Source organism: Haplochromis burtoni, unplaced genomic scaffold (genome assembly GCF_018398535.1).
Source record: "Haplochromis burtoni strain Fernald_Lab_line unplaced genomic scaffold, NCSU_Asbu1 Contig_25, whole genome shotgun sequence".
NCBI lineage: Eukaryota > Metazoa > Chordata > Actinopteri > Cichliformes > Cichlidae > Haplochromis > Haplochromis burtoni.
Window position 1 is genome coordinate 3274957 of NW_024582386.1, and position 27416 is coordinate 3302372.

Consider the following 27416-nt stretch of genomic DNA (forward strand, 5'->3'; position numbering starts at 1 on the left):
AGATAGATAGATAGATAGATAGATAGATAGATAGATAGATAGATAGATAGATAGATAGATAGATAGATAGATAGATAGATAGATAGATAGATAGGTAGGAAGGATTTGGTGTCTAGATTGTGTGAATGGATTATTACTTTATCATGGCCTGTCCTAGTAACTGAAAATCAATTTAAAAACTGAATAACTTCATCTAATTTTTCATCTATTTTACACATGAATCGGTATTTAAATTCTACTCTGTATTGCAATGTCGACACCTTACCTGGTTGTGTGAGAACACAGGGACCATAGTGTCGAGAGAGTGAGTTGCTTAGGAAACAGAAAAGGCAGAGAAACAGGGATAAATAATTAGAGAGAAAGAGGGGGAATCCACGATGGAGAGGAGGCAAGAGCAGAGATGTGGGCCATTTTTACTCAAGAGAGTTCAGAGGGGGTCGGAGAAGCCTGCTCCAAATGGATTTTCCTTGTTTGTAATGAGGCTACTTCTTCCAGTGCATGTGGCGCTTTTGGAGGAGTTGGACGGAAAGAAGGACAGCAAGGCGAGCAGATAGAGGAGTAAGAGGGTGAAAATGGTTGGAAGTTGTAAAGAGAGGGCAGGGAGTAGGAAGCACAAGGAGGAGGGATTGCAACTGAAGGAGAAAGAGGCTGCAGAGAGAAAGAATAATAGGAGTGCAATAGTGTTCGGTCATAGATCTTTCTGATGATGTTATGCAGTTGCCAAAGGGTGGGGGGAGGGAGAGAATGGGGAGAAAGGGAGGTGGGAAAGGATAGATGGTGGGAGAAACAATCAGTTACTGCAGGTAGTGGTGACCAGTGAGAGGGAAAGAAATAAATGGAACATGGAATAGAAAGAGAGGGCAGATTTGTGACTGAAAATATTACAGCTGTTGTGCTGCAGAGGAGGAAAGGAATAGCTTGGTGGTATTCCAAATGTGAAGCTGTTAAACTGCGATGTAGAAATGTTAAGATGAATGGAACGGCATCTGGAAAATTACAGCTATTTTTCAACAAATGAGCTAATTGTCTAAATCCCTTGTGAATATACTCCGGCACAAAAAAAAGGACATGAGCTGCATGTAGAGCACTTGTGTCTTTCTTTGGCCTTCATTTTCAAACAGTGGTTCAGAGGCTTTAAATGAGAAACATATGAGAGAGGTTCACCCAAGGAAAACTCTGGTAAAGACAGTGACCTGCTTTAGCTTCTCTTTGAAGTGAATTCCACAGTCCTGTGCTCATATTACCTTCCTACTTCTGTTCTCCTCCTCCTCTTTATTTCCTCTCCTCTCCCTTTTACTCTTATCAATTTAAACTGCTCTTGTCATTTCATTTCTTTCTCTACATTGGTTTTCACTCTTTTGCTCTCGTATTCATTCACTCTCCTCTGAAGAGGAACACTATGTAACAGACTGAGATTGATATTTTCTTTCTCTTGTTCTCACTTTTTTTAGTATCTTTCTTTGATTTTACATGACTTATGTGGTGTACTGAGAGATGGTTTGTGTCCTCAGTGAAAGACTAATCCTGATTTTACTGCATTTACACTTTATTCAGTATTAGTGAATCACTTAAGGATATCTTATAGTTCCTCATCTATATATCTGATTGGCCCAGACTGCCCAACTCAAGTAAAAAACAGAGAGACTCGGTAGACTCGCTGGCTCAGTTCAACCTGAAAACAACCTGCCAAATAATGACACTTCCTAATCCTATACGTGGGGAGAAATCCAAAGAAAATACATGTCAAGTGTCAGTGCACAGGTAGCAATGACATAACGTAGGGATCTCTGGCCTGAAGAACTCATCTGATAAGACGGGGAATGATGAGAGAAAGTGTGGAAAGGAGGAAAGGGACCGCGCGTTTATGAAAGCAAAAACAAGGGCAGAGAAAGAAGCAGAGGGAGAAGTCAGAGGCAGCGCACAGATGGTGAGCTGTCAGCGGCCGGCTGTGCCTGTGTGTGTGCGTGTGTGTACCTTCATATGTGTGTGCGCTGTTCATACCATGCATATTTGTGGATGCTACATAAATGTGGAGTGCATGTCTGCCCTTGCTTTCTTGTGTGCATCCATGCATGTGTGTGTGTCTGTGCGTGTCTGTGCCCTCTGAGCTGAGGAGAGGTACTGTATGTGCGCAGAGCTGTTCTTCCCAGATGGCACTGGCAAACAGACACTGCAAGGCTGGCGGAGCTGGCACGCCCACCTAGTGCACAGTTGGCACTGCCCGCCACCATGCTTTCCCCTATGTACCGGGGGCGAGAGTACCTGCTGCCAGCCGCCTAAGCTCATTGACTGGCAGGCTGTCTAACTACTGACTTTTTTCCATTGGTAAAGTTTCTCTGGCTTTGTTGGATCCCAAGAGAGCGTTCCTTTGACCCTAAACGAATGTAAAACCTCCTGGTTTTTTAGAATCCGCCATTCAGGAACAGCATTTCATGAGTATGTTACAACAGAAGCTGCAGCCAATGCAGAAACACAAAGTCAAGACATGAGGCAATATCAGACAAACTGTCACAAGAGTTCACGTCACAATTTAGGCATTTTAAATGGTTTCAGTTGCACGCTGCCGCATTCTAGTAAAGTCAGCTGTGGCAGGCAGAGCTTTCATTCATTGCATGTCTTAACTTTATTGTGCCCTGACTAAACAGCGATGTGTCTTAACACACTGCTATGATCATGCTGATCTATAGGCTTCTGCTGGCAGGTTTCCAGTACTGGAGGCTTTCCAGCTGAACGCCTTGATGTTTTCGTTGTGCGCATGAAGAAAACACGCAGAAACATGCAACACTGAATAGCTACCAACATAAAAGACCATGTTAGTGCGAATGCTCGTGTGTGTGTCTGTGTTGCAGATGCGTTTGAATACATTTATCTGTCTATGTGTGTGGGCTTGGGTGATGCGGGAGTGATGGTGGATTTTATATTTCGCATGCCATGAACAGGACGTGTAAAGTAAGTACAGATGTATGGAAGCGTGTGTAACTGTGATCCTCTGCTGTGTGTACTCTGTGTGTGTGCGCGTGTGTGTGTGTGTGTGAACGAGGAAGCAGCTGTGCGAGCGGCAAGTGTGCGCCAGGTCGACAACACTTAAAGCAGAACCAAGGCACGTGTGTGTGTGTGTGCTTGCGTCCGCATGTGTGTCTCTATTCTGGAGCATATGTGTGTGCGCGTGTCACAGTGCGCATGTGTTTGTATTCTTGTGTGTATGCGGGAGGGGTGGGGAATTTGGCCACCCATCTGTGCTAGGCTATTTCGCTACTGTTTCTGCAGGCATACACACACAGACACTGTCACACACACATACACACACACACACTGTGGAGCACTGTGCCAGGCAAGCTGTTCACTAGCTGGCGCTGGCAACGCTCCAGAGAGAGTGGTGGCATCCATCTGTAGCACTGGAGAGCGGTTAGGCTGTGTCTGAGTCTATGCGTGTGTGTGTGTGTGTGTTTGTGTTGCCACAGAAAAGCAAAACAATGGGACTGTCTTGATGATGCTATTAGTAGTATCAGTCGTGGGTGTGGGGACAGAGTTCAGAGATGTGCTGGTTGAAAAACTGAGGCTGTTTGATGGACACGGGGGATGGATGTGGCGAGGATAGCGATCTGAGGCGCCTCCTGCTGAACAAAGACGACAACATGTGATGCTAATACCCAGAAATGCTAGAAAACTAATGGACTGTCACAAATAATATCTCACATTTGTATATGGAAAATTAAAAATAAAGTATCAAACCTAAAATTTATGGCCAGTTTATGATTATTTTTTACTGAACTAAAGATTAAGATCTCACATTAACACATGATTATTTAAATAAAATGCAGATTGTAGACACTGGAACTGTACAGTCCTGTCAATGATGCTTCAATGGTATTGTGGGCCATGTTTAGCTCCTTTCTTCTCGCCTGTCAGTGGACTCAGATGGCTGCGTGCTGACAGGGATGCGAGACAGTGAAAGGTGAAAGAGCCCAGTAGAAAGGATGTAACAGTTAGATGAAAGGAGACAAAGACACATCGCTGACCTAAAATGGGCTGTGGTGACACTGGGCATGTGTGTGTTTGCGCGCAAGCAGAGGCCATCCCTCTGCCACCTTCGCCTCCAGCCATACTTTACTCACAGCCACTCAGAGCCATTAGCAAACCACAGTCACTGTGTCACCCACAAGAACACAGGTACACACACACACATGCGATGTAAGCTTAGAAATGCCCCGATCCAAGGTCTCACCAATCACCGCTCCCTGCTCACCAGATGTGACTAAGACCCTGTTTTTAAACATCTTCCCCCGCAGGGCAGAGGAGGCAGCAGTGGGGGTAGAAGGGGAAGGAGAGTAAGAAGGCAAAGGAGTAGTGGTTTTCAGAGAAGAGGTGGTAAGGGCTAAAGGTTTTTTTCCCTCTGTTTTGCAAATCTGGTTCTATTTAGCACTGCCCTGGAACACATTTCATAAATTGCAGACATATTTTTTCAGAGTGGTTTTGGGGAAGATAGTTAACCGGCAGTAATTTCCAACACATGGCAGCCGTCATGTGATATTTTGAAAACACCAGGCAGACAAGCTTGTTCCCTCTCCCCCAGGAACCCCCACTCTCTTACTGTTAGCCTATGCCCTCTTTTTTCTGTTCTTGTCCTCTGCCTCCTGTATTTGATTTCCCATCTGTGTCTCATATGCCCTAAATGTTATCTCTTGTTTACAGGCTCTCCCTTCAGCATCCTTACCTCTCTTTTCTCAGCTCTTTCTTGATCTGTTTCCCACATCTGTTTTCAACCCTCACCCTTTCATCCTTGTCTGTTTTCCTACATGTCACACTAAATAACTGTACTCTCACTTAGCGTCCATTGTATATCACTCGACTCATGCGCCCCCTTTATCCATCCTTCCTCTAACTGGGTGTCTCCGTCTCTCTCCACGTGGTAAGAGATAACTGTCATGTAAAACACGATGGCCTTTACTGTCTGTTGAAAATTGATCTTGCTGCTGAGGCCTGGAATATATTATATAATATTCCTTTCAGCATGGACACGCACACAGATACAAATTGGGTTCCATCTGGCTTACGGCTCCAACACACTGTAAGCTTTCAGCAATCTTATATATTTTATTGAAATCCGCACTGTGGATCTAATAAATCTGGGTAGGACATCAAGTTAGATGTAGACTGTGTGATGATAATACCAACTGAATCGTGGGCTGCAGTGCCCAGCTGTGCTCCAGTATTGCTACTTCCTTCTTGTTGCAGTCACGATAACAGCTGGGACACACATCATACAAACAAACGTAACGCCACAACTGTTGGTTGGTTTGCTGGTTAGCAGACGTAGGTCATGGCAGCAGTCAAACTGTGAGATGTCAGTACCCTCTGGCCCAGGCCATGCAGTGACCAGCTTTGAACCTCTCTCTCTGTGCAACAACCTAAAACATCATCATGATTCCTTCACATTGGTAGCGAGGAACTCCACATATATTTATAATAAAGCCAGAGGCCAGAGGCCAGAGGGTTTGATATGGGAAAGGCCTCATTCACTCTGATACCTTTAAAGGAGGTTGGCAAGCAGAGAAAAAAGGGGCGCAAGAGTGGCTCATGGAAACAAAAGCAAATATGCGTTATTTATAGTGTCCGAGGTGTGGTCCAGCTCCTGAAATTCAGATGTATTATCTCCAATTGAGCGAACATAAAATGGAAATAATGCATGCGAGCCTGTATCATTGTGAATTAGTGTGCTTGTGTTTAGAGATGGAGTGGCTATATGAGTGATTTTAAGCTGTACTTGAGCTACAGACCTGAACAGTTCTCATAAGGGGTTTGTGTATAAATGTGCAGCCTGTTCATAGCGGTTATTGTAGCGCTGACATATATGCATGTCAAAACGCACAACCTATATCGAGGTTCAAAAAGCAATTTCGCTGCTCTACACTGTAGACTAAAGAGGTTACAGACTGGCTGTGTGGGAAGCTTTAGAAAATAAAGCCATGTGTCATCGGCATTAGGATGTGTGCTGAGAGTTTTGTGTGAGTCCTTTGCTGGCGAAGAGTCTTGCCTGGGAAAACGCCCAGACCCATTTGGGCTCACTTTGCTCTGTGTCAGCATGGCATCAGAAATGAACCAAACTGTATACAGAAAGCAGTTTCCAATAGGCTGGCTTCCATCAAGTGACCAAACATGGCTCACCGAGGCTTACATCTGATTTACATCATTCTATTTTTTCCCCCCAAAACACACCATTTATATCATTATTTAGACATCATGTTGTTAATGAAAATGACAAGCCAGCTTTATATAAATAAACGATGTCTTTGATGGAGTATTCTAAATATGTTGAGCCCCGTTTGGCCCCACTGTGGAAAAATGTCAGATGGAATTAACATTTCTATTTCCACCAGCACTTTAATAATGGTAAACTCTGCTCATAATGGCGGTAAATCTCCCGAACTCGCTGTTTGTCACTCTGCAGCTTGTCTTTACTTTTACCTCTCGCCGACCCTAGTCTTCTGTCACACACATCCATTGCTCATCTTTACTTTTAAAAGAGCTCGTAGTTCAGCTTTGCCTGGCAACAAGATGTGGCAGGAGTACTTTCGATTTGAGAGGATGCATAACGGGCACTGTGAATCATTTTTATTGTTCCTTAACACTTGCTTCCCCTCTCTGTGCAAGTGAGACTTTTTCTTTTCAACAGATGGGTAAAACAGACATTACTATAAATCTGACTTAAAGAAAGAAAAAAAAAAGAGCTTCTGATGCTATACACCACATATGTTTTATTGACCGCTGTGTGTGTATGTGTGCAAACACATACACACACGTCTGAAAGATCGACGTGTTTTTGTATGCATATATGCACGTATATGTGTGTGTTAAAGTTTGTGTGGTGGAACAGATGGTGCTCAGACCTCTGTGTGCAGTTGAGAAATCTCCGTATGTTGCACTGAGAGAAAAATAAAGATATGGTGGGAGATGAAAAAGACTGTCAGCATTGATCCAGAGCCAGTCTGTTTGCAAAGTTTTAGTGCTGTATTGTACCACATTTTCACTGTTACACTCATCAACGGGGAAAGATTAGGGATGGGAATCCATATTGTTCAATTTCCTGGGAAGATTATCTTTTCCTTTAAACAGTGTTTTTCTTTTTTAGACAACTGTACAAATGTTGTCAATGGGCTTCCTTCACATAGAAAGTTAACCAGAAATTGATAATACCTGACCAAGCAATAATCTAATCGATATGGCATCGGTATCTATAAAATGATATCCAAACCAACCCCTCCAGGCAGCACAAGCACACAAGAAACTGATCATTAATATAATCACAAAGGGTGGGAATGATAAATATGATTCAGCTCAGGCCCCCTATTCTCATCATTCAAATCTATTGCAAGTAAACACAACCTTTAACCCCCAAACTTCCAGAATCACCAGTGAGCCATATTTCAGTGAAGCAAACACCCAGGTGTAACATACATCAATAGTAAGATGATGGACTCTTAAACTACTTCACCAGCTGGCCGGTCAGGACAACATTGGAAGTTATTAGTTCATTTTTTTTCTTCACTGTGTTAAATGACTCAACTATCAGTCCATGTCTCAACCCCATCTCTGATTACACCGAAATATAAATGATGGATGTTTAACACGAGGGAAACCAACATCACCTTCTTCATTTGTGGTAAATGTTAAATGAACACGTAAAGCAATCGTTTAAAGCAATTAAACACATAATTGCTATTGACAGTTTGCTGACTTTAACAAGCAGAAACTACATTGTGTGCACTGGACATGCATAATTTAAGACAACGTTGCTGATATTAAGCGTTAAGCAAAAACCAACAGTGAACTTTCAGGAACAATATGTGATCACCAGTGAGTGTTTGCAAAGGGATTGACTGAAGACAGGAAGAAAAGTGGGGGGAGAAAAGCACGAAGGTAACGAAGGTAACGAAGGAAAGAGGGGAAAAAAGGAGGCGAGGAGCGAGAACAAGGTGGTGAAAATAAAGTCAAAACTGATGCGCTGATGGTGGTACTGCTTTCCTCTGCATTTGCATCCACTGCATCTGCTGTGGAGGAAAATAAATAAGACAATGGAGATCAGATGTGTGTGTGCGTGTGTGTGTCTGTGTGAGAAGGACTGAGAATTGTGTTGTTTTGCTATCAGTGTGTACATGCATCCCTGCAGCTGTGTGTCTGTGTATGTATTTGTGTTTTTGTGGGCTTGTGGTAGGGCGTTGCATCCATACATCTTCTTGACAAGCGGGTGGACTTTGATGGGACATGCTCTGCATACTGCTCCATCTGGCTGTGCGTGCATGTATGTGTGTGTGCATGTGTGTGTGTCTGTGTCTGCGTGATATTCCACTTGCATACAGATAAGATTCCTCTTGTTTCTCTGCGTACTCTGTCTGAATCTCAATCATCCTACCTGTCGCCCAGCGCTGTTCTTTAACACATCTGCCCTTTCATTCTCTCTCTCTCTTTTACTGCTCTTTGGTCCCTACTCTCCACATCTGTACCCAGCACACAGAGCAATCACCGCACACCACTATCACACCATCTCAGTATCGTTTCATCTCTTTCATTACTACACAATTACCTATCCGCCATGCTCCCTCTCTTCACACATCAATGTGCGCTATGTGCTGGAATAACCCACCTTGGGGGCTCTATCGTGCACAGCCGTGGGCACGTTGTGGAGACCAGTGCTCAAGCCACAGGCGTCCTGTGGCTTCGGTGCCTCGTGGTTTTCACTTCAGCACCTACACATCGGTGTGCCCAGTGAGGGTATTACACATCAAGATTACAGGGTTGCCGGTGTGTTCAAGGCACACGTGGGCCAGTGTGCATGCACTTTTCCATGTAATGATGGTATCTTACAGTATGTCTGACTAATACAATTGTGCGCTCACGCAGGCGCCAGCGCACGGTAAATTGTTTATGCCACAGCCGCCAACTCTCGAAAATTCACCCAGCATGATTGAAATCCATTGTCGTTTTGAAGAATGGGATTTGCCTGTGTGAAGTAGTCTCAAGTGGCATATTACTGCCACTGTTATCACATCATTTTCTGGGTCTCCACTGGTGCTCTCGGCGCGCACACATACACATTCGCAGAACCACGCGTACACACGGAGGCAATTCTAGCTTATGAAGTGTGTAATGGAGATTGTTTGACTCTATCGCCCGATGATAGACTTTGAAGTCATTGTGGCCTCGATGAATAATCTAAAATATCAAGGTTAGGCAATGTTGCTCTCATTTCGCAAGGTGATTTGAATACGAAATGACCTCCCAGTTTTGCGTGCGATGATGAAATGTGCGAGGTTTTGATATCACATTGTTTTTTTTGCCTTGAGTTATGGGTTAGCAAAGTCCTCCCTGTAACATATTGAACTGTTTCTCAGGGACCACGTTCCTCCTAGATATCGTTCATTGCAACAATCCTGTTTTAAGCGAGTGATGTAACTTGCGTGTAACCTTAGAAAAGGCATGTATCACAAGTCAGCGGGGGGATAAAATCTCCTTTCTTTGAGCTCGGCTGTAAGAGGGTACGGGCGAGAGGGAGAGAAAGACGAAGAAAGGAAGAAAAAAAAGCGAGAAAGAGGGAGCGATTTTTGCAAACACTGAGGATCACGTAATCACGGACGATGCGAACGGGTGATGTAAGTGTGAAGACATCCCTGTGAGTGGCAGGTAGTTGTCCAGGGCTCTGCCTCATTTCTAGGTTTGATTAAAGTTACAAACCAGAGCAGATCGAGCTTTGCTTTGTTATTTTAACGGGAGGGATGTTTGGCATGATTTGAAGAACACAGCATATTCAGTCACTGTTGTCTTAGTTTGCAGTTGTTGTTTTTTCAAATTTTTGTGTGCCTTTATGACAATGAACGACAATCCAAGTAAGCAGTGCTTAGATATAAAGAGCTACCAGCAGAATAATGGTGGCTTACACTCCAAGCTGACTCAATACACAGCAGACCGTGCAAATATAAGGCTACTCCTTATGCAAAATCCTAATTCAGTCAGATATCAGTGAAATAACCTTCGACACTTTCAATATAATACCACAGTAGAAATATGCATTTGTGCGCACATTCCCATCAGTTTTTAACTTTCTTTTATTCAGGCCGCCTATATTCCAAATATTTCCGCTAAGAGCACCTTTAGGGTGCTTTAGATAAAACTGCGCAGGAAGTGGCTGTTGTGTGAGACATTAATCACTGTCATCTAGCGTGATCGATAAGCTCAGCACCTCGGCATGCATAAAGTGTGCTAGTGAAACAGCACACATTGGAGAGACTCTTGTGTGCCTTCATAGCTAATTGGTGCCTCTTCAACAACTGTTCTCATCCTCTTCAATCCATTAATTCCTAGACAACAGCACTTCTGAGAAGCCGTAAAGTGAGTTAGCCAAAGTCAAAGCACTCATCACCCCCCTTTCCATTAAAGCTCCGCACATCAATACCTGTCCACTCCTGGAGTACCGTCGTCTGGCCACAGATCTGATGTTATCCCTACATGATGTAACCGGCGGTTCACTAACAGGCCTAATAAATGGACAATGCATGTGCCTGTCCATTAACTTCTAACATGGTGTATTACACTTGAGAAACCCAACTTTTTCAAGGTTGTTTAAGGGTGCTTTTTGGATTGAATTATGCATGAGGGAGGGAGTACTTCCTATCGTTCAGCTATGTAATAAAATGAGCCTGTCTGATTGTCCTTCAGCGCTGATACATATTTTTTTTAAATTTAACAGTATATGTGACATATTGGCTCATGAAAATGGATAGCACACAGGTGTAAGGTTTGCTTTGACTTGTTTTCAGGAACGTGCTAGAGTTTTAAGATGTATCTGTATTTTTTTCCCAAAACTGGGTAAATTACCTTGTGTAGGGAGAATTGCCATTGATTCAAGGGGCATAGCAATTGTAGAGTGAATAGCTGGATGCCGCCTTTGTTGGTTAGTATGAAGCCATTGATGTTATTCTGGTTATGTACTTTGCAATCAAACCAGAGACAGACGATGCTGTTTGTAAGTCACATACCTGTAACTTTGTGTGGGGGTTTGTGTGTGCAAGAAACTGTTATTGCCTGGATACACGTGTGTGTACGCATGTGTGTGTGTGTGTGTGTGTGTGTGTGCAAAGGTTTCACACTAATTCATTCTTCATCCTTCATCTTCTTTACCTGAGGGACAGCAGATGAGTTTTGAATGCTTTCAGGGTTTGTTTCCCTCATCTCTAGCTGATGACTACCATCCAATCACGACATTGACCCAGGTGTTATTCTCCAATTACAAGCCTGTAACCAAACTCATCTTTTCATACCACCGCAGGGCCCACAGTTCCATGCAGGAGTCCGCGTGGATTTGAAGTTATGTATTACATATTGTGCATCAAATAGACATGTTATAGGCTTGTAATGTTGAAAATTGTATCTTTTTTTAAGTCATGGTGCTGCAGCTGTAAAAATGCTCCAATTCTAGTTGTTCTACTTGGTGGAAAAACTGCATCCTGTTATATCATAATATTATAATATGGATTTTGTTTAATAAGGCGTTCCTAAAAGTCTATTTCAGATAGCGTTGTGCTGATGCGAGCCATTTTGTGTATCCATTTTCCTAACTAATCACAAAGTTTCCTGATTTGCAGCCTTTCTATACAGAACTTATAGATGAAGTGAACTGAGCCAGAAATTATCACACAATTATAGAAAAAAAAGCACCATACAGACCTTTGGAAAGCACGAGCCATTGAAACAGAATAAGCACAACCATGTGTGATATAGCGGCTTTATTTAATTTATGCTTGTTAAGTATATACATGCAGGGCCTTTTTGTTTGACTGGAAAATGATGAATTACCTTGGGTCCTGTCACCGAGCCATCTTTTTTAATGACCTTGTATTTTCGTAGATCATATTTTAGGAAAGTATAGAGGATATGATAGCTGGCAGCCAGAGGTAAGACTATACGTTTCCACTAGCTATGTCTTGAGTTTATAAAATAAATAGTCCAGATTTTTTCATATTATGGTGAAATTGGAGCAGTAAAGCTTTCACAGTCTGGGCAGGAAAGGTTGTTTGTGTGGGTGCGCAAGGAAAGAGGTAGAAAGAGAGTGGAAGCAGGAGAGTCAATGTAAAGGACAGTAAGTAGAAAGGGTTCAATAGTCTCTCTGCTCGCTATACTTTTCTTTTCATATTGACTTTTCTTTAACCTCCCTTCCTCTGTTCTCTGCTTGGCTAATCAAATTTTTCCCACTAATATGCACTTTGTATCCAATCATAGTGCTCTGCTGTGCAATGTGCAACCTTTTCCTCTAAATTCCAATCAAGCTCTCCATCACCAAGTTAAAGCTAAGTCAGTAGTAATCTTACATCTCTGTGTTCTGCATTGATGGTGTAACTGAATGTGACCCTAAAAGCATTTTAGGCTCAAGGTCATCTGGCCTTTAGTTGCCTTCCTGCATCCATAAGAGTCAGACGGTCTCTAATATGTGCCAGTGTGGTGTGAGACAAATGTATTCAGTCCTCCCAGGTACTCTTCAGTTGACAATGATAGGACAGTTAGAAGGCAGGAGTGCTGTCTTTATCCCTCCTTTCCTCTTTTTTGATCATCTGAGTGTAAGAATCTTAGGGATTACTGGAAAATCCTTTACAGTTTTGAATATCTTGGGCAAAAATGACTTATGATTATTTCTTTGTGATGACACACAATTACCCTAGCAGCTACAGCTTAATTAAATTAAAATAAACCTTTGTTTCTTTGTATGTGAAAGCCTGGAGAAGCTAATCGTTGTTCTTGAACAGGCTGCTGGTCATGATGATTCGCGCCGACATGTTGTATGTCTTGTTACAGCATTGATTCTTTTATCGAGCTACCTGAAATTCCTTCGGCTTACTTTCCAAACATGTTGAATAAATAAAGAAGCCCTAAACGTTCAATCGCAGGCAGAGATTTGGAGCACTTTTTAGAATTTTGGTAACATCTCCATCTCTCACTCGCCTGCCTTCTAAAGTCAAGCTGGTGTGACTAAAATACTTCACACATACTTCGTCACAGTGCACTTTGGCTGCAGTGCTTTTGAGATTCGGGCCTGGCTAACAGGCTTAGGCTCCTCTGTCTCTCTCACGTCAGTATTTCTCCTTCTTTTTACCTAAACGTAACATTATGGCACTGTGGATCCAAGCAATCAGAAAGCACCATGGCCAACGTTTACTATTTGTGTTCTGTGGCGTATGTAGTATATGTTTTACTTAGTTGAATGCACAAATGCTTTAAAAATTTCCAGAGGAACAGAAGTGAAAATATAAGATGATGTAACAACATACGCATTAAAAACGTACTCACAAACACATTTTGGGATTTTGGTCAAATGAATGATGGGAATCACCCGGGGGGGAAACATGCACAATATTTTTGCACTTTTACCACACTGTGATGCATTTTGGAGTCAAATCAGATCTATTCACACTGGTTACAGCAAAGTTCCCAATGTCATAGATAATACTTTACTTTCTCTTGCAGCTCCTCCTTCCTCCTTTTCACACTGTGCCACAGATACACTTGATAAGAGTCTGTTCACTTTGTGATAGGCTTGTTACTGCTGTTGCAGAGAGAAGTTGTATATCTTGTCTTGCACATTTTATATGGTCATTTAACTGGTGAGCACAAAGCAAATTTATTAAGTGAAAACGGTCATGTCCGAGAAAATGTTTTGCTTAAAAAAAACTGTCGTCTTTAGTGTTTTGTTTGACTGTTTTATTTAATGTCTAATTAGTTTATAGGCTATCTGGTTGTCTGCTGTGATGCTGTCTCAAACAGATGTGAATATACTATCCAGAGATTCAAGCATTAAGGCAGTGTGAGAGTGAGTATGTGTATTAGTTTGAGTGTAATGAGCACTGCAGTCATTAGCTGGGACGGGGAAGGGGTGTGGGCTGCAGGATGGCACAGATGGTGGTGGAATGAGACCCGGACTCACTGCAGATTTATGCTTCTCTCTCAGGTGTCTGTCTGTGTGTCTCTGCTTGCTCACTCTCATTTCTCATTTCAAAGTCAGACACTGTGTGCCAAATGCGTAAGATGAGGGGAGCCATCTCTTTCCACATCGAGTCTCTCTGGGGCTCCTCACAAACATTTTGTCATCAAAATAAATTCTGCTGCCCTTTGTACTGTACGTGCATTTGTGTCGTTTTTGTAGGCATACATTTGCACGATTTCCATTAATCAACGAGAATAATTCAGCTCTTTTTGAATAGCAACAGCTTATCAAGAGCATATGTTCTAACTGTGAAGATTTGGAAAAATAAATGCTCATTTTATATTTGATCTCAGACACATATTAAAAAAAAAAATGATGGGCTCCTGTTTACCACCGTGTTGCATCACCTCTTCTTTTAACAACACGATAAGCGATCGGGAACTGCCATAGTTTGGAAATCAAAATATTTTCCCGTTCTCGCTTGGTGTGCGATTTCATCTGCTTGTAAGTTTGAGAGCTAATTTGTTGTATTTTTCCATATTGCGCCAAATCTTTTTATCTGGTGACACAACTGAACTGCAAGGCAAACCAATGCTGTTGTAATAAAGCTAGAATCTGGTTTATCATTGTCTTCCTGACATGTCATCACATCAGTGCCATCTGGATGGCAGCATAAATTGCTTCAAAAACCTGTTCAGCATTAATGGTGCCCTCAAAAATGTATTAAATGAGCTTGGCCAAAGAAAAGTTGGTGGCTTTTTTGGCTCTTCTCTTTATATTATTTATATATAAATACCTTTTATGATCCATCTATCTTCTGTCACGGGGAGAAGCAGCCAAAGCAGAGGCACACAGATCTCCATCCCTCCTGCTATCTTCACCAGCTGTTCATGGATTGAAGAGGTTGGACACTAAGTCGTTCACAAGCCAGCTGAGAGATTTAATCTCTCCAGTGTGTCCTTGATCTGCCCCAGGGACTGCTCGATAGCACACATCAGGAAAAGCAAATTTAGGAGGTGCTCAGGAGGCATCCTAGTTACATTCTCAAGCCACGTCAAGTGACTCTCTTCAATGTGTCAGAGTAGCAGTTCTACTCTGAGCCTCTCCCAAACAACTGAACTCATCATCCTATCTTTGAGAGAGAACCCAGATACCCAACTGAGGAAGCCACTTTTGCCGCTTGTATCCGCACTGTATCCCACCTGGTACAGAATGCGAGGCGACAAAAATGCTGCTCGTTTCTACTTCACGGTATTTTGCTTTAATATTTTCTGTCTTCTTTGTCTTTGCTCAGATCGCACTGGGAAGCGCTCCATCATGCCCGACTCACCTGCGGACGTCAAGACACAGTCCAGGTTGACCCCCCCTACCATGCCACCCCCACCCAGTACACAAGGAGCACCCCGTAACAGCTCCTACACACCAACTACATGTGAGTAAGCAAAGAGGACGTGTTTATTGCTGATGGAGACGTCCAGCGATATAAGAAAACCTACTTTTATTGCAGACCGTGACCATGCTGCAAATATGGTCCAGTGTTACAGTGAGAGAAATAATGTGACTACTTTTGCTATTAATGGCCAACCAGCAACAGCCTGCTGATGAGTAGGAAGGAGGTCAGAAAATTACCTTCCTATAAATGTTCCCAGCATTGCTCAAAGATCACAAAGAAAAAAACAAAGCAAATAATCTTAACACAGTTAATATTTTACACTAATGTCACAGCTCAGTCATGTCCCGGCTGGGTGTATGGTTAGAGGTATAACAATCATATAAAAATTGCACTCTAAAAATGGTGATTGACAGTAGATTTGCAGAAGCTCATACATATCAACGCAGTTCCAGCATGCGAGTTATCATGGTGGACGTGTGGGACTCGTGAGACCCTCTTATCAAGTTGCATTGAGCCTTTTCAATTCTTTCCCAACAAGTTCATTAACACCCATGCTTACAAACTGTTGGAGCAATGCCATGACACGCACATAGCTTGTGACGAGCAAATTACACCCTAGTATTCACTCAGAAGAGCATACTTAACCACTTGCATGAAGAGCACTAGAATCAAAGAATCAGAGGCCCTGTGTGCTCAGAGCACTTGAGTCTGCATTGGTACTGCTGGTACTTTGCAACGGCTGAATTATTTTGTTCATTTTTAATCACATACCCCTTTTTTCATTTATGTTATTTACTTTCTCTCTCTCCCTTTGCATCTGTCTGTCTGTTTCGCTCTCTCTCTCTGCTGCAAACGCTCACACACCACAATTAACATTGGGGCTTCCGTGCAATGAGGGAGGAAAGGCCCAACTCTCTCATTACACATGCCAAAGGTTTTAACAAAGCGGTATGCTTTGATTTCCATCCGACGTAATTGTTACCAGATGCAGTTTGAGCATCTCGTCTCTCTCCTCTCTTTACAGTGGTGGGTTTGGACGGCGGCCAGAGGGGGAGTGAGTGGATCGCTAGTCACAACCTAATCTCATTAGAGAGAGAGCTTTATGCTGCCTTGTATCTCTTTGTACAGCAACTCCCCCAACACACACACAGACACGTATAGCTTCCGCGCTGTGGAGCACAGGGGGGGGTCTCACTGTCACCGGCATTTTTAGAGCTTCGGGAAGAACAGAAAAGGGAGACGGAGGTAGAGAGAGGCAACGTGTCTCCAAATACAGAAATATGTTTTTATGGGAGGATGCCGTGAAGGTTCAAAGGAGGCGCACTAATTGGAAACAAATGCGGACGCTTGCGGATGATTTTAGGGGAATGCGCATCGTTTGAAATCACTGGAAATCACAAAGCTGTTGTTTCCTCCATGATTTGTACGTAGCGGGAGGAAATCCAGTGTTACTTTAACAGTAATGTGATTTTATCAGAAATAAAATTTACAAAAATAATAAGAAATGACGTCAAGAAAATGCAATTAGCAAATGCCGTGCTTTCCTGTCTGCTGCTCACATTATTTTCTATGTCCTTATCTCACACAGTAACCAACGGCAGTAGCCACTCCCCAACGGCGCTCAACGGCGCTCCATCTCCTCCAAATGGTTACAGCAATGGTCCTAGCTCATCCTCCTCATCGTCTCTGGCCAACCAACAGCTGCCTCCAGCCTGTGGTGCCCGACAGCTCAGCAAGCTCAAGCGCTTCCTCACTACTCTACAGCAGTTTGGGAACGACATCTCACCTGAAATTGGCGAAAGAGTCCGCACGTTGGTGCTGGGATTAGTGGTAAGAACCTTTGGTGTCTGTGAGCTGGAACAGTGTTCTTAGAGAGGAAGTAACTGCTTGGTGCTGTTAAAATGTGTTAATATGTGTAAATACAGTATTGTGCGACAATCTTGAGTGAATCTTTATTTCCTTATATTTTGATTCCAAGAAGTCAGACTTTCTTGTAATTTTTTAAAGTGGTCCTTCAATCAAACATAAACAACTTAGTGAAGAACACATTTTAAATTATATCTTTAGGCACTTTGTTACTAGCATCCTTTCAAGAAAATCTTGAATCTCTGATGCCAATGATAACACAGTTTGACAGGTTTAAATAGCATGTTTTCACCAACAAGATGACTCTCAGAGGCATATTAGTGTATCTTGGAAGATTTTGAACAAGTAAAAGAACAAAAGAAGAAGTGGCAGGCCTTAAAAAAAATATCTCCAGCAGATGAGCGTTGGCTCAAAACCTTTGTAGAGTTTTTGCCTTCAAAACTGATATCGATCGGTAACGTTAAAACTCATTCTTGAGGATCACACAATGCCTGGCAAACAGAGAAAATACAGCAGTGACATGAGGCTGGCAGCATCCATCTTTATACAGCTGATCGACAATGAATTTAACTACACTGCTGTGATTTCAACTGAAATGTAACAACGTGGAAATGATGGCGATATGGATTAGACTTCCCATTCCAGCATCAAACTAATGTTGTCACTAAGGGTGTGCAGGTGTCTGACAACCTAACGTAACTCACCCAGTTGCATATTAAAACTGTTATTTATGTAGCTAATGAATAGATGTAATTGCAATCAAGTGATGACTGTGGCTTTAAGAGGATGCTCAAATTAAAGCATTACTGCTAATCACACTTCTAACCCTAATTAAGATCCAGCAAATAGAGGGAATAAAACAGCATTTGATATTCAACATGTAAATCAGAATTTGTCTGAGTTCGTCAATTATGAGAAAAATGTAGGAAAAGATTGAAAAATATGAAGGTTTTAAGTACAGCACATTCTTTACTGGAAATTCACATTGGTACCACGAATGTTAATATTGGCATTTCTGCAAAATATACATCGAGTACATTTGATAAGACAGATGTGTTTCCCAGTTTAGTTGACACAGTTATGCTAAGGATATATCAGGGAAAGGATTTGGTGTAAAATACAATGTGCAAATCTGGAGATTTACCACACGTCTTTGTGATCTGAGAAATTTTGAGCTTAATGAGCAGGGGAATACAGAAATAATGATTGAATGTTGTGCAGAAAAGAGGAGGAGGCGGAGGAGAAGGAGGGAGGAATTTTTTTAATTAGCCACATAGAGCATAACCTCCTTTTGGCTTCACTATGTTTATTTTTCTCACCGTCTGCATACGCACATGCCTCTCCTGTGTCCTTTTGGTTTGCATACCTCCCCGCCATACACCCCCCCCCCCCCCCCCCCAAGACTTCCCTCCCGCTCACTGTCTCTCTGTCCCTCCCCCTGCCTCGCTGAAAAGAGTGACACCGTTAATTAGCTGGTTGTGTGCTTGGGAGAGGGAGAGAGGGAGACTCGGGAGGTTTCACTAGCTGTCAAGAACAGCCCCTACGCAATCTGGGCGAACAGATGTAAGACTGAATGTAACAAAATTCAGGTCTGGGAAATAACGCTGAGAGTGTTGGGAGGAAAAATAATATCTGCAGCTTTTTTTTATGTTCTCTGTGTTGCTTGATTTTTCTCCCCCCCCCCCATTTATTTTTTGGGGGTTTTTTTTATTGAAGATTCCTCTGCCATGTGCAAGCACACCTTTTTCCATCTCTGCTTTTTTTTTAACCTCTCGCTTTGTATTCTGGGAATACCTCATGCTGAAAATTAAAAATAGTGACACTGTCTTGTCAGACACTGATGTAGTTTTCAGCAACTAGTCTTTATTTGGCTGCTAAAGTTGACAAGTTGCAATGCGTAACCCACTTTTTGACCGACCCCCCCACTGCTTCAGACACTTAAACCATCTCCACATTTGCACTATTACAGGAAAAAAAAAGCACACATGCTCAATAAAAGTGCACACACATGCACACACTGTGTTTTTCTTCACAATCTCCTGCTGCTGAAATGTATTTTGGTTATTCTGCTCTGTGATCAGTAAAAAAAAAAAGAGAGAGAGTTGTACATAAATGATAAAACATTGATCCAGAAAAGAATGCTTGCCATGCACACATGTACAACAGAAAAGTTGTGTGAATACCTCATGATTAGTTTGATTAGCATAAATTATTAAATGCAGTGCATTATTATCCATGTCCCCGATGTCTTCCAGATATAGAAAATCCTCATTGTGTTTCAGCTTCTGATTATAATTCACGAGCAGACATGTGGTAATGTGAAAATAGAGTGGAAAGCCACAAGCAACTATACTTAAATGATTAAATAAATACAGAGATAACTGTTTTTAAATGAGCCTGTATCTCACGTATGATAAACTCCATCAGCGTTCGTACAAAAGCCTTTTTAATCAGACACATTTGTCCTTCGTGCAGGATGTGTTTGGATGATGTGACTCCTGTATGTGCGTTTGTTTCTGATGGAAGGAGATGTGTGCCTTTGTTTTCTGTGGCTCTTTTTCGCTGTGGCCTGCCCATGTGCTTCCTATTACAAAACCCAAAATGCTCAGTCCAGGCCAGGATATAGCTTAGCTTCCAATAAGTAATATTATCACTTAATGCCTTCCACATGGATTCATGTGTTTGTTTTTTGTGTCTCTCTCTTCTCCAGAATTCCACTCTGACCATCGAAGAATTTCACTCCAAGCTGCAAGAAGCCACCAACTTCCCTCTGCGACCTTTTGTCATACCCTTTCTGAAGGTAGAGGCATTTCAGTACACGTTTACAACAAGAAGGTTGCCCGCCTGTTTGTTTGATCAATGAAATCTGGAAAGCATTTAGCCGGCACAGATTCCAGATGTGCATACTTATGTTCACGATATTTATCCCTGTTGTTGCTCTTTTTTTTCTTTTCTTTCTTTTTTGAGTCTCTCTTCTTTTTTGCACTTTTATCCCGTCTTTCATCCATCCCTCACTTGTTTATTTCTTGCTTCTTACTCACTTTCTCTGCTGTTGACGAGAAGCTTTCAGGGTTTTCTTCTTTTCTTTTGCTCAGTCTGTCTATATAGTGCAAAACGCTGACACAAGGCAGAATTTTTTCTTATAAGAGTGTTTGGATGGAAAGAATTTGTTGTTTTTTAAAAATAAACACAGTGAATATACTGAAACAGAATGACTGTGGTTTTATCCCCAAGGACAACGTATCTGTTTATGTCCTCCTTATCTTCATATTGGTCTTTGGCTTGTTTTTGTCATTATTTCCCTTATTCCCACTAAGCTGCATTTCAACCATTAACATGGTATGTTACTAGAGGAAAGAACACTTTCTTAAGCATCTGTGCCCTTCCCTCAGTCACAACAGCATATCTCTCATATCTATCACACTGTGGAAGATAAAAGTGAAGGAGATGAAATTATTTCTATTTGTATCCACAAAGGGAATAATGTTTATTTAATGTGTGGTTTGTGTGAGATAGGTGCATGTAGTGCTTTTTGGTGCATATTCTGAAGGCTAAACTAGGGGCTGAGACTGGGGACAGTAGCGTGATTTGTTATGATAGTCACGGATGACAAATGAGACTGAGGTTTATACTGAGCAGCAGAAGGTTAGACCATGAAATGGGTCCAGGTGAAGTGGAGATCAATATCAGTGAGCTACTGAAAGATGGAGAGCAGCGACGGGCGTAATATTTAACGCATCACTCATTTTTTGTTCTTTTGCACACCTCTGTAAAGGTAAAAAGCTCCATTTTTTTCCTGTTTTCTTCTCCAGTCTTCTTCTTGATTTGCATCAGTCTTTCTTCACTTTTTATGGACTCTCTGCTATTTGTAACTGAGCAATCTGGGAACCCATCCGCTATTGTCTCATGACTAATCTCTGGGGACAATGGTGAATATTTCAGTGCTTCCAATGTAGCCAGCGGATATCCGGATCAAAACTTCCCGTCTGGGCATTGTTTATGAATGCAAATCAGGTTTTTCTATTCAGTTTTTTTTTTAAAAAGCAAATAAAAAACTAAATCATCATCAGACCATAGGTTGCAGTACCAAAAATCTGGAAATTTCTCTACAGATTCTGCCTTATAAAGGTTAGAATTATCTAAAAAAAGAAAAAAAACTTGAATTAATAGAGATTCTGAGTGACAGATGGGTAAATGTTACTTTTGAAAACACAGGCGGCATCTTTTCCCAACACAATATCCTCTCACTTTACATGGTGCACTCACATCTGCATTTGCAGATGTGTGCATGTGTCAACTGACATTCACAAGTTTATGTTATCCACCAAGGGTCAGCGTGGTTATGGGCAGCAGAAATTGGTCCCACTAGAACTGCCATTACTCTTTGTTAACGATACAAACAGGAGCTTTGTATCCACCCCCTCTCTTTCCTACATCACTCCCTTGCCCTTAAGTTTTCTTCATTTTCTTTCGCTTCTTGTGAAAGATTTTTTTTCTCCCTCTGCCTCCTTCTGTCCTTATCCCTTTCGTTTCTCTGTTTATCTACTGTTCTCTATCCATCTATCCTCCAGTCCCTCCTTCCCTTTTCCTCTCCTCGCCAGATGGTTATTGTATCACTGGGATGGCTGCGGAATCAAAGATGCAACTCTCTTTTTTTTTTTCCTCCATCGCTCCTTCTCAGCCCCTCTCTTTCTCCCCAGTCTAATTTTAGTGTCTTCCCACTGCGGGGCCTTTAATGCCAGCTACCATATGGTAGCAGAGAGCAACTGGAGGTGTGGGGGAGCTTTTATAGGTGCGTCGAAGCACAGCTGCAACAATGCATGTCAGGGCTCAAGGTTTTTCATTACGCTAATGTTATACCGAGTCAATCCCACCAACTACCCACCCCCTCTCGAATTCACTCAACTCTTTTTTCCTTTTCTCTTAATGCTAAACCGCAAATTGGTTGGGATTCTTTACTGGAAGGAGGCAATCATAAACCACACAATGGCTGTGACGTGATGTGCTGGCGAGATGCGGGCCACACGATTCTTAAAAGATATGAATGCGTCTCAGCCTTCCACTTAAAGTTGTGCCATTTTTTAAAGTGCGCTCTTTGTTCTTTTAGTTTTTCTTGCGTCAGATTCAAGTGTGAGTAGTGCTGCGAGACGGGGGAATAAACACATACAGCTGTGTGTGTGTGTGTGTGTGTGTGTGTGTGTGTGTGTGTGAGAGCGAAGGAGAAGGAGAGAGTCTGTTGCGATAGGAAATAATTGAAATAGGGCAAAATAGACATGCAAAAAACTAAGTCACCTTTCTCTTCCAACTGCAAATTATACAGAGAGAACAGAAAGTTGATGAAGTGCAGCACATCCTAAATGTGGCATATTCTGAATTGTTTTTTGGCACCGTTTGACAAAATGACAAAAGCAGTATTTGAACAATAAATCACCCCAAGTAGAATTTAGCTGTGGCTGCTGAACATTACTTGAAATGTGCCTTTTTTCCCCCCCTTTTTTTGGTACAAGTGCAGATGTTGGTTAACATAAGTATGCGGAAGCAAATCGCCGCACTTTATCATATGAAAAATGATCCAGTCTCTTCAGTGGTCTGCATTTCTTGACTCAGTCTTTTTGTTAATGTATCCCACATCTCCTCTGGCAATTAGGATGACCTCTAATTAATATAAGATGAGTTCACCAGGGTCAAAGCAATTTATTTTATGCTCTCTCTCTTTTTTTTTTCCTTTTTCCAGAGGGTAATTATGATCATAAACTATTAACGGACCATTAACTCGGGCAGGTAAAGCGAAGGCCAGCGGCTGGCATTTCTCTTACTGCAGCCAATTACTAGAGAGAGATTTTCATGTGATTACAACATTAATACTACTAAACAAAACATGGCCCAGTTCAGGTAGTGTTACTTCTGTGTGCAGCTGCAGGAAACAGAAGAACAAAGGAGTGAAGACTGTGAGGAAGATTACAACAAAAAAAAACAAAAAGGAAAGGAACCACAAAAGAAGCAGGAGACTTGCGAGAGAGATTATGATAGTGAGGACAAAGCAAAGATTAACGGACCTAAAACTTGCAAAGATGGCCTCTCCAAAGGCTCTTGTGATGTGCCTCGCCAAAATAGCCCCCACTCTCATTCTAAGCCTGCTTGACGCAACACTTTCATCTTCTTGCCTCATAATGCACGCCATCAGATGTCTTTGAAGTCGATGTTCGCATACCTGCATGGCCCCGTAACTCCACACAAGAAAGTAGACCCCCTTGTTACAGTATGCCAAAGAGTTTGAAAATAGCTGCTGTGTTTTTTCAAATTTTATGCCACAGAGAGACTTTACGGCCGCTAATGCACTCTGGGTCTCAGAAAGCTGCGGTGGTTCAGGAATAATGAGCAAAGAGGGGTGAGATTGTATGGGAGAAATGGATCTCTTCTTACAATAAAGTGGTATTTGGAATAAAAATCTTATAAGACATTGGCTTTTATGTGTGATTCAGTTCTTTGTGTGGGATGGTATAACATGTCGGGTGGTAGGACTGTGTGTTGTCTACATTTCCTGAGCATTAATATGATTACATTTACCTTTGTTACAACGTAAAGCACTCAGAGCAGAGCATAGTGTTTCTGTAAGTCATAAGTGCCACTTTTATTACTTTTAGTACATTTTTATCACTTTTTGCACCTCCAAAGTTTCAATATTGTGTTTCAGAGATAAGAAGTTTTAGTAAACAGTAACCAGCTCACAGTCTGAATGATTGTTCACCAAAGGAGACTTACCTGAAAATGTCTTTATAAATGTTGTGAGGCTGAAAGGCACGCATTCCTCACATTCTTGTACCTCCTTTGAGCTCTCAGGAAACAGTCATCAGCATTCTTGTGAATTTCCCGTAATAATCAAGTGTTGTTTCCTCCCGCAGGCCAACCTGCCGCTCCTTCAGAGGGAGCTGCTGCACTGTGCCAGGCTGGCCAAGCAGAACCCGGCTCAGTACCTGGCCCAGCATGAGCAGCTACTCCTGGACACCAGCACCACCTCCCCAGTAGACTCCTCAGAGCTCTTGCTGGATGTGAATGAGAACGGCAAAAGGAGGACACCAGACAGGTGGGTGACTCATAAAACCAGAACATCACTCTCAAATATTACTATTTCATCATTTTAAGTGTTTAATAAATCTTGATTTGGGTTGGAATTCTTAGAGGATAGCTGGAATTTGTGGGTAGAGCTTATACATTTACCAGCTCCTGGGATGAAACTTTTTTTTACCCTCTATTGTTTGAGCTCATGCATAAATCCCTTTGAGGATGCCTGCATCCCCATGCGCCCCTGCATTACTCCACAGACACAAGCTGAGCTAACGCAAGGCAATAGTGTCATGTGCAAATGTATGTACGGGAAGCGTCTGCCAGTGCGCCACCGGGTCTCATGATGTGCTCCGTTGGACAGCTCAGCTCCTGGCTTCTGCTCTTAATGGGCCAGAACTGAGGAGAACATGAGATGGGAAAAGTAGACCTGGCTACACCCAGGCACACATACGCAGGGAAAAAAGACGGAAGACAGCTGTGCCGTAATGAAAAGCATGAATAGATGTGTCACTGAATGTGTATGAAGCCCTCCGATTTGTGTGTTTTTGATTCCAAACTTATAAAGTTATTTCCACGCTTGCTCGGGTGTGTAAGTACAAAGTGTGTGCCTGTGTTTGTACGAGTCTCCACATCACTTCAACTCCCCCCACCCCAGCCAAATCATTACATCCGTTTGCTGTCACGGACTTTGGTAATGACTCAATGTTCCTTGCTCTAATGGACAAGCACTGAGACGTTCCATCCAGAAACACACAGCGCCGTAAAAAAAGGGGGAAAAAAGCTATCTTCCACTCTGTCTGGCACAGAAAAAATCTATCCAGACCAATGGTGTGTGTAAGTGCATGTTCAAGAATGTAGCTCATTTGCTGCCCCAGTAAAACAAATTTGAGGTGATAGAGCTGCGATATGAACAAACCATAAGATCAGACTATAAATCTAGAGTTTGGCTTTACACTCTTCTCTAATCAGAATAACAGAGGCTAACAAGCCTGCAGCAAAGTCTATTAGACATGCACAGACCCATACAGAACTGGGTTTTTTTTGCACTGGAGTTTGTGAACATATATCTGATGTGGGAGCTGCAGACTACAATGTATGTATTGTTTTGTGAAATAAAATCCCCGGGGGTCAGAATTTTTAATACAGGCAGGGGAGACGGAAATGTACATTTTATATTTGCTGAGGGACAAAAATGCTGAATGTGATATTAATAATTCTCACCTCTCTTTTCCCCAAACACTCGGCTATGCAGACTTTTTCTGTAATACCTGCACATTTGCAGGGCGTCTGGTGCATAGGGGAGTGAGCTTAGTAGAAAAGGTGCGCGTATAAATGTGAGAGGGAATATGCGGAAGGTGGGGGGGGGGAGTAGGCATCTGTATTCAGTGTGAAAATGCAGTCTTTGTGTGAATGTGTGTGTCTGTGTTTGTGCACGATTCTGGATCCAGTGTGAACGTGTGAGCGTGCTTTGTGTGTACGTGCGTGTGGTGTATGTGTGTGTGTGTGTGTGTCTCTGCGTGAGCGTGTGTGTGCCTAGGGAGATGGGCTGATAACACATACAGATGAGGCTCCAGCACCAATATGGCTGGCTAAGCACCTCTGGTTTCTGCTTACCCTGCTCTGCACTTATTGGAGCCTGTGTCAGAATATTGGAATTTGAATGAGAATTCTTAATTACAGACAACAATGCACTATCAATGCATTCTGATTAATACCATCGCCTGCAGAAAACAGACCAGGAAAATTAGAGTATAGCCTTAGATACTGTGTATGCTCAAAAAGCCAGTATTTAAATATCGTCTGAGAGTACAGTATTACTGATGATCGTACTCTAATAGCAATGCCTCTGTGCACATTACATTTTAGTGCATTTCCAGAATATTAATTCCATCTGTGGCATACAGCATAATCATACACAACAGGCTATTTCTTCCTTCCAAAAGAAATCTAGTCAGTAAATAATATTCCTGCATTGTTTCATATTTAAAGTTAAATAAACATATTAAAAATATAAATTGGTGCCTTTTAATCGCATCACCGTAAAGAAAATTTTAACTGTATTCAAAAATAAGCGCGCAAATTACCACGTGTGTATCGTTTAACAGGGCGTGCACACCGGGGTATTGCACAGGTGACTGTAAATGTGTTCACAGGCGTATACTTTAGTGCCTGTAGATATAAATATTGTTGCAGTAGCAAGGCTGGGCAGAAAAGAGTGGGGGGTGGAGGTGGATGGATGAGTCGAGGGAGACGGAGAGATGGACGGATGCAAGGGAAAGAGCATATGGAGAGCTGTGGATGAGCATTAGGAGCCCATAAAAACAGCTCATTAAGAAGTTCAATCTGTTCATCGGAGAGAGAGAGAGAGGGAGGTGGGAACGGAGAGGAGAGAGGCAGACAGAGAGAGAGAGAGAGAGGAAACTGGTGGACTGCAGATAGCGGGGGAGGTTGGCAAGTTGTAACTGTGAAGTGACAAAAGTGAGAACACACACACAAAGGCATACAGAGCACACGTGTGAGAGCGTGCTCACACAATAACACACCTGGCCACATTAATCTTTGGAAGCAGGCTAACAAAAATCCACCTGATCCCCTGAAAACTACTTGTGTGAGTATGTATGCAAGCATGCGAGCACACACATTCAGGCTTATTTGTGTGTGTGTGTGTCTGTGAATAGACATGTTTTCAATAAAAAAATTCCAAAAGGAATCCAGGAAAAGTAGCCTTTCATTGCAAGTGCTTTGTCTGGTAGGTTGGACTCAAATATTTCCAACAGCACAAGGGGGCGGACCAGTTGTTGTACTGATATGCTTCAGGTCTGGCTCTTGTATGAAATAACTGTAACAAACACATTTTGTATCACTTATTTTTACAAAATAGGTGTGATGTAAATATCACACTGATTTGTTCCTGTGTCGTCCGCTCTCCTCTCTTTTATTTCCTTTTTTCCCAATCCAATGCACCTCAGGAAGCCTTTTGTTATCTGCAGAGCTGTCACTAGAAATTGTTCGAGCTTGGTAATAACGGCAAAGATTTATGCCAGCTTTGGCCCTGTATTCTGTCTAAAATATTAAAACAAGTGAAAAATGCTGCCGGTACTTAAAAAAAGAAAGAAACTAAGAAAA

The 27416-nt window shown here is 42.2% G+C and overlaps 1 protein-coding gene across 6 annotated transcripts in view; it reads left to right on the forward strand.

Moving 5' to 3' along the window:
* The window catches only part of runx1t1 (RUNX1 partner transcriptional co-repressor 1), a 56164-nt gene that overhangs the window by 19480 nt on the left and 9268 nt on the right, over nt 1–27416 (forward strand). For 4 of the 6 annotated variants that reach the window (XM_014332121.2, XM_014332123.2, XM_014332122.2 and 1 more), the window contains exons 2-5: nt 15261–15398; nt 16948–17189; nt 19936–20025; nt 24128–24309. In XM_014332121.2, the coding sequence (XP_014187607.1) occupies nt 15261–15398; nt 16948–17189; nt 19936–20025; nt 24128–24309 (652 nt within the window). Of the gene's footprint in view, nt 1–49; nt 4369–15260; nt 15399–16947; nt 17190–19935; nt 20026–24127; nt 24310–27416 lie in introns of those variants that run through there. The other 2 variants (XM_042218932.1, XM_014332124.2) reach the window with 2 other exon arrangements.